Source organism: Setaria italica, chromosome I (assembly GCF_000263155.2).
Source record: "Setaria italica strain Yugu1 chromosome I, Setaria_italica_v2.0, whole genome shotgun sequence".
In the NCBI taxonomy this organism is placed as follows: Eukaryota; Viridiplantae; Streptophyta; class Magnoliopsida; order Poales; family Poaceae; genus Setaria; species Setaria italica.
The window spans coordinates 22,854,155-22,865,453 of NC_028450.1; the positions used below are offsets into that span (position 1 = coordinate 22,854,155).

General features: G+C 45.7%; 1 protein-coding gene and 1 pseudogene across 1 annotated transcript; one reads left to right on the forward strand and one right to left on the reverse strand.

Moving 5' to 3' along the window:
* Positions 1-325: 325 nt before the first annotated feature.
* Positions 326-3,816, forward strand: LOC111257924 (annotated as a pseudogene).
* Positions 3,817-3,977: 161 nt separating this feature from the next.
* On the reverse strand, positions 3,978-7,810 carry LOC101784755 (U-box domain-containing protein 9). Its single transcript, XM_004952435.2, has 2 exons — positions 7,322-7,810; positions 3,978-5,320 (listed from the first exon to the last, which is right to left on the reverse strand). The coding sequence occupies exons 1-2, from the start codon at positions 7,622-7,624 to the stop codon at positions 4,250-4,252; spliced, it is 1,374 nt and encodes a 457-aa protein (XP_004952492.1). The 5' UTR covers positions 7,625-7,810; the 3' UTR covers positions 3,978-4,249.
* Between the last annotated feature and the right edge of the window lie 3,489 nt (positions 7,811-11,299).

Here is an 11,299-nt window from a genome sequence, read left to right on the forward strand (position 1 = left end):
TTTTTTCCTTCTCAACCAATTTTTTTATAACACTTGTTTCGTATAAATCATTTACACTATTTCAATTGTTTTATGTTGTCGGGTACAATTACAACACAAAATCAAATAGGACGCTACCTGCGAAAAGGAATTTCTTGAGGTATGAACAATCAATTATACTCAGTATGGTTAAATGAAAAATGATAATTCAAAAATATATAATGGATGAACATTTGTACTTGGACATCTATGCTTATTTATTTCTCATTAGTTTAATAGTTGGATAGTTGGCTTCATAGTTATGTCTTAGCTTAGTTCTTATGAGTTTTCTTTGATTGGTTGAAGAATGGGTGATAATGCGGATTGGGGTGATACTTTTTTAAGGCATTTGATTGATGCCTGCAAAGAAGAGATTGAAGCAGGGAATAGGCCGATGGGAATTTTCACTACTACCGGTTGGAAGAACGTTGTTTCCAAGTTTGCAGAAAAATCCGGTGATAGGAGAATAAAAAAATAATTGAAGAACAAGTTAGATCTTCTGAAAAATGATTATTCAACGTTTATGGAGTTCAAGAATTGTGCAACTGGTCTTGGATGGGATGAGGCAAAACAAACTAGCTGCTCAGACGAATGTTGGGACGAACATCTTGCTGTAAGAACTATGTTTCTTGATAATTATATTCTTCCCATTCTTTGTTATTGTAGAGATGCAACAATCGTGAGAAAGGAACCAAATGCCACCATATTAAGTTTCGAAAACAAGGACCCAAGTTTCTCGATGACCTGCATATCTTGTTTGGCAAGGCACATGTAACTGGGTCTTCTGCATCCTGTCCTGGAGATATATCATCCGATGAGGCAAGTGATGAGAATATGGATAAGATAGCAAAACCTACGCAGAAGGATATGACAGTGAACCTAGAAAAAAGGAAACGCAAGGGTACCTCTATTGGTGTTGAAAAGAAGGATGAGAAGAGCCCATTCTTTCGTTTGTACAAATCCACTTGTTTGAAGATAGAAAATGCTGCAGAGAGGATCTCCACAAGTGTTGAAGCATCATCAGCTCCTCCAACTAACCTAGTTCCTACCATTACCGAGACTATGAAGATGGTGAAAGAATGTGGGGTGCAAGAAGGAACTGCTCTAATGCACACAGCTGCTTCCGTAATTGTTAAACCTGAATTTAGGGAGCTCTTTAGCTCTCTAGAAATAGCTAAAGGCAGACTGGATTTGATTGAGAGGGAGCTAGAAAAGGAGATGATGAAGCGCCACTGATTTGTTTCCATGTTTGTCAAATTATTTTATTGTCATATGTGACAACAATTTCCCTATGTTGAACCATAATTTGTTACCCTATATTGAAACATTATTTATCTATTAGTGTGTTATGTTTAGCTTTTTCATTTAGTATTGTCAAGATATTTGTTGTATTTAATTATTAATGTACTAATGTCTCATGTAGATGGATGATAGATTGGGAGATGTGGCCAAAGGAGGACAAAAAGGACTACTACTGCTAGCTGAACTTGCACAACATGCTGGTGCTATTGGAGAAATGGGCAACTTGTATATTGAGCGGTATTTGCACAAAGCTGAATACAGGGAAATGTCAGAAACTGAAATTCAATGGGTGATGAGGTGTATGTCACGTCCGAGATATTTTTATAAGATGTTTTGGATGAGCACCGAGGTTTTCGATAAACTTCATGACTTAGCTAGTCTCTACTTACGGATTGACCTCAACCAACAATGTTTCGTCTACTGAGTCATTGGCAATGTTTCTGTGGATCATCGGAGGACCACAATCTTTTTCACAAACTGAAAATCATTTCACACGGTCACTTTGGACAGTTCACATGAAGTTTCACGAAGTGTTGAAATGTTTGCGCAAGTTAGCTAAGGACAATATTAAGCCGAGAGATCCTACTTTTTCTACGGAGCATGAAAGGGTGAGAGAGGACCGTTTTTGGCCATACTTTAAAGGCGCAATTGGAGCAATAGATGGTTCACATGTCAAAGTGGTAGTACCAGTGGACGAAGTGGTTAACCACACATGCCGTCATGGATATACATCTCAAAATGTGCTAGCTATTTGTGACTTTGATATGAGGTTCACCTTTGCGGTTACCGGGTGGCCGGGTTCTGCACATGACACACGTATCCTCAATCATGCATTGGCAAATTTTTCTTCATTTCCCATGCCTCCTAAAGGTATACATGGTTCTTTCAACAAATTAGCAATATTTGTATTATTATGTACCTTACTAACTTGATTTTGTAGGAAAGTATTATCTTGTGGACTCAGGTTACCCAAACCGAATTGGATATCTTGCGCCTTTCAAAGGAAGCACATACCATATACCAGAATTTCAGCATCGTTTGGGGCCTCCTCAAGGAAAGTACTAGATGTTCAATTTCTTGCATTCATCTCTTCGTAATGTCATTGAAAGGTCTTTTGGAGTCTTAAAGCAGAAGTGGCGTATTTTGAAGGACATGCCAAGTTTCTCACCTCAGACTCAGAAACATATCATTATGGCTTGTCTTGCATTGCATAATTTTATTTGTGACAACAATTTGTGTGATAAGGAGCTCAAGAGATGTGATGATGATGAGGATTACTTGGTACAACATACATGTGGTATGAGACAAACACAAGGAGATGATAGTGACGATGTGGAGAATGAGGATATCATGAATACCATTCGTACTAGGATAGCTGATCCTTTGGTTAGTGCGAGAGGAGGAGAGTAATGTTGAGGGATAGCATCCTTGTATAGAACTTTTGATGGATAGTTCTATTTATGTGGACCAATTACTTTAATGGATGAAAAACATATAAAATTTATTTTTTTTTCTTCCTAAAATAGTGGTTTACATTTGAACCAGTGAATGCATTATTTTGTTACCAGCAATTTACCTATAAACACACTCACAGATCTTTAGGGGTATTATAGGTATTTCTTACACAGCCTACAGTTTCACGGCTCCTCTAACCGAACGGTCTTCTGCTTTTCCCACAGCTGCTTTCTCACAGCTGCTTTTCCACAGCCCACAGCTCACAGCAGCTTTTCCAAAGCCACAGCCCAACCAAACGCACCCTAAAAGCAAAACTGTGGCCAACAAATCTCCCCTCACCAAACATTTAGTTTCTACTACTCCCTTCGTCCCAAATTATAGGTCGTTTTAGCTTTATTAAATTTATAAATTTTATTATGCACTTAGATATACCCTATGTCTAAATGTATAATAATATCTATGAATCTAAAAAAGGCAAAACGACATATAATTTGGGATGGAGGGAGTATACCTGTTTCCTGAAAAAGTTGTCTGTAAACTGGAAGTCTGGAACAAATTTTTGGCACTAGAAACATGCTCCAAATTCTGATCATCTCCTTCCGACCCTTCGCTTCTCGGCAATGTTTCGTTCGTTCAACGTGATTTCATGGCTATTTCGGTGGCAATTTCCACGCACATCCGGTCTGTTCTACACATATGCTCCAGACACCGCTGGTAAGCTTGGTACGCGATTGCTGTTACAGATCGCACGGCCTGTATCGAACTTCCAGCCAACAACCTGATCAACGTAGAATAATCACGGCTACAATGGCAAGCAACTTTCGGTACCTTGAACAACAAAAAGATTCTGCGACCAAAATGCGATGGGGGCGTCAACAAGTGAGGTGACAACGACATGATAAAACGCAGCGCAACGTAACTTCTGACTGGACCTCAACATCTGACGTTCTTCAGCCTAAGTCCAGACAGCCCACGCTCTGTGGTTCTCTCCCGTATGCTCGTGGTCGTGACAGCCGGAGGAAGGTTCGCCGGCAGACCTGAAAGGGACCTACTCCACTAGCTGTACACAAATCAGCAGATTAGGTATCTGATTCGACAACGCGTGAGCCATACGTCTCAGCAACCCATCTGTCACGGGGAATGTTGACCCGTGTCAACAGAAAAGGTGTCACAAATCATGATCAAACAAGGCCCATCTTCTGTGACAAAATTTCATGCGATTGCATCATGATCAGACCTGCAGATATACATGTGAAAACTGCAAATTCAGATGATGAGGCGAACACGAACGCTTTCAGAGGAAAAATCACCACTTACTCTACAAGACCGAGACTGTAACCTCATATGTACCAAACCAAAGACCAAGAGTATATATGCAACCGAATTTATATATACAGCGAAGAAACCAGCACCCCCATTATTCCCATAAGGCCATAACTACACAACCATGGCGGGCGGGTGGGCAGGCAGGGCACTAGCAAGAGTAGTGAGTGTGGTGCACAGCCCTCTTCATCTTGTCGAGGATCCCGGAAGCCTTCCGCCGCGCTCTCGAGGTGCCATTCTGCGTGAGCCAGGCAAGGGACCCGTTCAGGTTCTCGTCCTCCGCAACCTCCCGCAGCTTGGTACGGTCATACATGCAGACCGCAAAGAGGACCGCCGCCGCGTTCTCCTTGTTGCGCTTGCACTGGTCCTCCTTTATGACACGGAGCATGGAGGCCACACCACCGGTCTCACCGATCTCCTCCACCGTCTCGTGGTCGCCCGACAGCAGAGCAAGGATGGCCAGGGACTCATCCACAAGCAAGTCATCTGCGATAGCTTTCAAAGTCATCTTGCTGGCCCTTGATTTGTTTTCATGCAGCATGCAGAGGTTGAAGATGGCCGAAGCAGCATCTTTCTTGGCTATCATGCTGCCATGTTCAAGGAGATCCACCAGAGGCCTCATGGCACCTAATTCACCAATCTTAGCCTTGTTGCTGTTAAGAGCAGACAAACTGAAGATGGCAGCTGCGGAATTGCTGCGAGCCTCCATGGTTCCTGACTGTAAGGCCCTTATGAGGAACGGGATTGCCAATGGATCATCTCCAATGATCTTCTTGTTGCTCTCATGAATTGAAAGATTAAGAATAGTTGTCACCATATCCTCCAGAACTTCTGCATTATTTTCTAGCTCTGGATTGGACACAGTGGAAATCATCTGAGAGATTGAATCCGGTTTCTCTCCAATGGCTGCTCTTAGTGAACTGTTGCACTTAGTCAGCAGCCTGAGATCTTTAATAGCTTCCCTCTGCTCAGATAGGTTTGACGACGATGCAATCCTCTCAAATATTTTACTAAATGTCTTCCGCTCATTGTTTGTGACCAGATCTTCTTCTTGGTTCTCCACTGGTGGCAGAGTGATCCCATTATCCGTGCACCACTGTGAGATCATGCTTCTCACAAGGTGGTTCGGAATGAGAATTGTATTTGAAAGGACTTGCTGGGTCTGCGGACATGTTCGGTTTCCAGCACCTAACCATTCTTGAATGAAGCGGCGATCATACGTCTGCACAAGGTGCAAAAGTGTTATCTCAAGATTGTATCATGAAAATATGAAATGCTAAAAGAAGGATATGAATGCACCAATACACAATGTCAAAATCGGGACCATAAGAAATAGGAGTTAAATAGAAAGAATTTTGAGAAATGGCATCAATCATTAATGCACACTGCCTAATATGAGACCCGATTTCAAGAAAAGTTCATATGCGCACCTTTTTCCTTCTCCTGAACTAAACAATAAATCCTGAATAAGACACACCGACAAAGGCAGGACTAGGTCAATATAGCAGAGCTAGTATGGGATACAGCATATCTTGAAAGGGACATGCAACTTCAGTGTTAAAACCCTATTATTGAAAAATCAAAACCCAATGTTTAAAAGTAACTTCAGTAGTTGAGTAAAGAGCAAGCAGCCCTGTTACACTCTTAGTCCACTCCAGAAATATCGTATAATTGCAACTTTCTTTGATTCGACATAACTTACCCATCGTGCAAACACAACACATAGTTTCTTAGTGAATTCAGCATAATACATACAGCAAACCATTGAAACAAAGATAAACTTTTACTTGAGTGTTTAAAGCAATTAAAACAGGAACCAAAAACAATCCGGGAAGAAACCAAGCGATTGAAACATGAACCAAGAACAACCCGGAAAGAAATCAACCGAGGTACAAAGTTTGCGGGCATGAAAGTCTCAGCAAACAAGGACCACTACCACAGCATCAATAGCTGGCCAAAAATAGCTGATGGGTTCGTTCAATTGTCGTGGTACTCCCATCACACCGACAGAACGATGCAAACAAAATCTCTCACCATAAAAGCTGAATCTTTTTATGATATGCCCATGCAAAGAAGAGCAGAGGAACGGCATGTGAACATGGCAATAACTCGAGTCACATGCAGTGTCTTAGCATGGGGGACGTCAGAGGGTCAAAATGGTAGCACCCATCTGAAACTTAATTTTCCTATTGGAATAATAAATCCTCCTGACTCCAAATCCAGGCCATGAAAACTGGGTCTCGCCTTCGAGCACGCAATGTCATCGCTGGAAATGAAGCAGAAGCGCACGGGGTTGCGTAGCAGAGGATGAAACGCCATGTGGGTTCATTTCTATGCACTTGCCATGGAGAAAGTACAACAGGAATGGAGCACTTATTCAATCGGCAACCGTAATTTTCAAGAGCTGGACAAGAGGTTCAGAAATTAAGGACAGCACATAAAAATAGAATAATCTGCCGCCCAGTAAAAGTAGTCTATTTTAGCCCATGCCTGAAGAATGTCCACCAGTTAATAGAACGACAAAAGCAACAGGTGCGCTGAAAGAGAAAGTTCTAATCCTCGCCTTCTCAGAATAATCAAATGACAAAAAAGAAAATCTGACTGTAACAAATGCAACAGTCCAAAAAAGATACTAGTAGATGGAAATTTTGAAAACACTGCTCAGCAACCTCAATCACATCACGGAAGAGCGGCGAATCATGAGCAAAAAGTAGCAGGGGGAAAAATTGAAGTCCAGAAAGAAATAAAGGGATAGGAACAAAACTGTAGGAACCAGGAAAGGGACAGGTGGCGGATTCATCAGAAGCTTCTGGCACACCACGAATTTAATTTCAGCTGTGTTTGGAGGTTCAGACGTTGCAGCAGCACAGAGTAGGATGAGGACAAGGGAGGGGCAATCAACAGTAGTTACGCGGGGAAGGTGAATTAAGAAACAACCGGTAGCGCTCAAAGGCAATTCGAAATCCATCCACTCGATCCCTTGGGGGAAGTCACAATTAAATCGCACTTCATTTTTTTCTTTGAAAAATCGTATTAAGGCTAAACATTCTTGCTTTGCTTCCCCTGTCACAGTTACCACGGGTCGAGCAACAACGATTTAACCCTAGTAAATAAAACCCCCGAATCGGAGACAACGAACACTCCTGTTTGACAAGTAACGGTCGCGCAATCTAATCCAACCCAACACAACCCCGAACCCAAGGAAGGCATTGGGAGCAAGTACCTGGCCGGAGGCGAGGACGACGGGATCCCTCATGATCTCCGAGGAGATGGGGCACAGGAACTGCTCCGGCACCACGGCGGCCTCCGCCCCGCCCTTGTTCACCCCGCCGCCGCCGCCGCCAGCACCAGCGCGGTCCTTCCGGGGGCCGAGCTCGGCGTCCCTGAGCTTGGCGAGCGCCTCGGCCGCCTCGTCGAAGGCCTCCGCGTCCGCACTCCCGGCCGCCACCGCTGCCACCAGCCGCCTCAGCCGGCGCCGCAGCGCAGCCGCCTCCTCCGCCGAGGCCACCGGGGTCGGCTTCGCCATCGCTTCCCGCGCCGTGTACCCAAAAAACGGCACTGCTAGGCCTCGCGGTCGCGGTCCGGCTCGGGCTTTTCGGGCCGGGCGCCGGCGGGCATGGGAGCGGCGGCCTCCTCGGGGGGAGAGGAAGAGGTGGAGGGGATGAAGCGGTGGTGGTGGAGGCGAGGGAGAGGGTTAAGGAGAAGGGGAGGGCCGGAGGGGGGAGGAGGCGGATGGGTGGTGGTGGGTTGCTGAGGAAGGAAGCTTTTTAGTTCTTGAGGCGGGTTTATGAGGGCGGTGGGGCCCGTGCAGGCACGTTTAGCCCCGTGATTGATTTCGCATCGAACGGCGGGGGCCACCGGGTTTGGGCCGACGTGTGCTGCACCGCTGGATATACTGATAGATACTACTGGGTTTATTATATGGGCACTTATATTATTTTGATTTTAGACGTGGCATTTATATATATTTGTTTTCTGAGAGTAGAGTTTGAATATTATGGGTTTTTTCCTTTGAGAACTTGAATATTATTATGGGGTTGAGAGAGCACTATCTTAGCATTTACGTTGAACATAATGATGTCGATTTGTCTTGTTTTAAGGAAAGGTGGTGGAGGCTGATTGTGACCACATCATGGTCAAACACGAGTGAGTGGAGAATATTGCTCTAGACTGTAGCTTAGAGTCATTTTCAAGAATCCACGGGCGCTGGACCATTTTTTTCTATTATTCCTTGAAAAAAAATTATGTCGTACTAATTCAAATCCGTCTCCTCTGTTTTCGTTTTGAAATTTTATTTAATTCCCTCACTCATGGTTTTCTCTCCTTTTCAATTTCGGTCAACGTTTTTTTTCCAAATTTATCATTTTTACTTATATCTTCATAGCCATATATTTTGATGCTATGAATTTGGGAAGTGACACTACAATCGTTATAATTTTCGAGATAGTGAAACTATCATTTTAATATCCATTTCAAAAGAGAGGAAACCAAAAGAAAAGTATATCTTTCACATTTCCATTCAACACCTAACATAAGAGTTACCAAAACACTATAATACCATGTGCTACGTGCCTGTAATCAAAAGGGCTTTCCGTTTTGCTAAGGGGATAGGGCTTTCCGTTTCGCTAAGGGATATGTCTCGAGCGCGAGGGAGACCTTGCCTTTCTTGCAAAAAGGAAAGGTAAAGAAAAGAATATTCCTCTTTTTGCATTTTTTCGCAAGTGCGTGGGATGTATCCTTGTGGCTAGATAACCTTTTCCGATTCAATGACCATAGAGACAGATATCACATGTTCCATTCCGTGTGGCATGTTTACGTCCCGACAAATGCAATAACAAGACTTATGTTCATTTACTCTGAGGTGTGGCGTATACATGTATATAGGGAGTAGTTGAAACTGTGACCGTTCATTTGAGATGGACAAAATATACTTCAACATCTATCGAAAAAGGAAAGGGAAAACACTATTCTTTCTATACCTTTTAATGCATAGGCATGCCTAATAAGACCTTCCCATTTCACCGAGGACATCCACAAAGCATCACACATTTCGTGTGGCTTTGTGTTCCATCCTGAAATTCCGTCCGCGTGACTTGTGTGGCTCTAGCAATACTACTGCTTCACTTTGACCAGCTAGAAGCCTAGAACCGAGAATTCAATTACCACGCCATCAAGCGAGCAACTGAGCATGGCCGTCGAAAACATGCGATTTGTGCGAGTGAAACCAAGCTCGGTTGAGCAGTAGGACACGGTCGGTCGAGAGGCGACGTGGACGCCCATGTCGGCATGCCGCCGTGGCGCTGCTCCGTGTCCCTGGGGCCTGGGCAGCGGCAGCCCATCAACGACGAGGGGTCCCTACCACCCTCTCACCGACGAGGCAGACAGAGGAGGGAGAGCCGGAGAGGCCCACTTCATCCGGGGCCCGCGAGGCGGGCAGGCGGCCTCCCCCGGGGCGAGCACGTGGCCGGACAGCTGGCGCTGGGCGATCTGTTCCGCGGACCCTACCTGATCCTGCTTGGAAAATGGCCTCTCTCGGCCGGCTCTCGCGAGCTGACGTACTATTTGCCGCCGGTAAACGTGGCGCTGCTGTTCTGGTCTGGAGACGGAAACAGAGGACGGCAAACTCCTTGGTTTTCTTCTTTGACCTTTTCGCGAGAAGTTAACGTGCAGACGCGTGCCCCGTCCAAAGACTCTCCAAGAACGAACCTCCCTGCCGGTTTCTATCTCGCTTTCTAATTTCTTCTCCAAGGAGAGCCGTCGATCAACACGGAATGCCTATGCTCCACTTGTAGTGGTAGTCGGTCGCCGCCGGACACCGGATTCGGTTTACGTGTCAGAAGCCGTCACGTTCGGGACAAGAGGGACCCCCCCAGGCCATATGGTTTGGCCATTTTGACGTACGCCAGGTCGGCAGCTCGATTACGAGCCACAGGAGGGAGACCCCGCCCGGGTCGAGGTACTCTAGCTTGACGGTCGGTGGCAGCTGCGCACGAGCTGAGAATGCCCGCCTCAACCCCAGCCAGCCACCTTTTCTTGCCACTCCACCCTCCCGAGCTGTAGCAAGCAAAGCGGCGGAGCAGGGTGCCCATGCATGCACATGCACTAGACGAGAGAGCGTGGGGCAGCTAGCGGTCGTTGCAGTCAGCGAAGTGAAAAACACAGGGTCCCACCAGGGCGGAACGTTCTGCAGTCGCTCTATCTACACATCGCGCGCGCGGCCTACGTCGTCAGAGCTCGATTCCTCGGCCCACCATGGTTTTGTGTCGGATTTGACTACCGCTAAAAACGTTGAGCCTTTATTGAACGATCGAAACGGGTGTAGTAAGCTTCTTTACACTACCGCAGTGGCACTTTGCCCTGTTTGTACGAAAGAGGGTGATTGGATCTCAAGCGTCGTACCTGTATTAGAGCATCAGCTACCAAGCCTAGTACGTATCAGTGAACCATGACGAAGATTAGTAATACGCTAGATCGACTCTAGTAGGTTGGAGTCATTTCGAAGCATCTACGGGGTACTCGATCGGTGAAAGAAAAATGCGTACCTTCCTTCCGCTGCTGAAGTTTCAACTCATGTTCCAAGTTACACCTTTTTTTTGTTAATATTACTTTTTGTTCAATTAAACTATCTTTGTTTCCTCTCCACTGTGCAGGAGACCGTTCCTCGTGATTTGCACCAGAATTAGCTGCGTCATTCTGCCATTCCGGTACAGTGTAGTACTTGCAGGAGAAAAGTCTTGTGCTCCCTGCAGCGAACACGTCGCCAGGTCGACATCACAGGCCCCGAGCCCGACCCGGTCTATGTCCATCCACGCTGTCGCGCCGCTCCTGTCCGCCGGCTGCCCATGAAAACGCGCGGGCTCCACCAAGCTGCAAGCGGGAGGCCCACTTTATCCAGGGCCCATGCGGCGGGCTCGTCCCGGAGCGAGCGCGTGGCCGGACAGCTGCTGGTACCCGGACCCCCAACTGACCCCTCTGGAACCGGAATTCGAATCTCTGCGCCTGCACGTACTATGCCGTAATAAAATAAAATATAGAGGTTGAAATTTCGAGCTGCTTGATTTCTCTTTCTGCGTTATTTGACTCTCTTTCAGTCCCGTAATATAAAGGAATGAACAGAAGGTTCACCTTTCCCAAAACATTAGAGTGTTGCATTTTCGAAATGTTGCAGCTTCAGAAGATGCGTAGTATAGCTAGCGGATAA

Bases quoted from the DNA above. Each gene is read 5' to 3' on its own strand.
- LOC101784755 (XM_004952435.2), bottom strand. From the start codon at position 7,624: ATGGCGAAGCCGACCCCGGTGGCCTCGGCGGAGGAGGCGGCTGCGCTG. The intron at 5,321-7,321 runs GTACTTGCTCCC...CACCTTGTGCAG, and splicing joins TCGTCCTCGCCTCCGGCCAG to ACGTATGATCGCCGCTTCAT.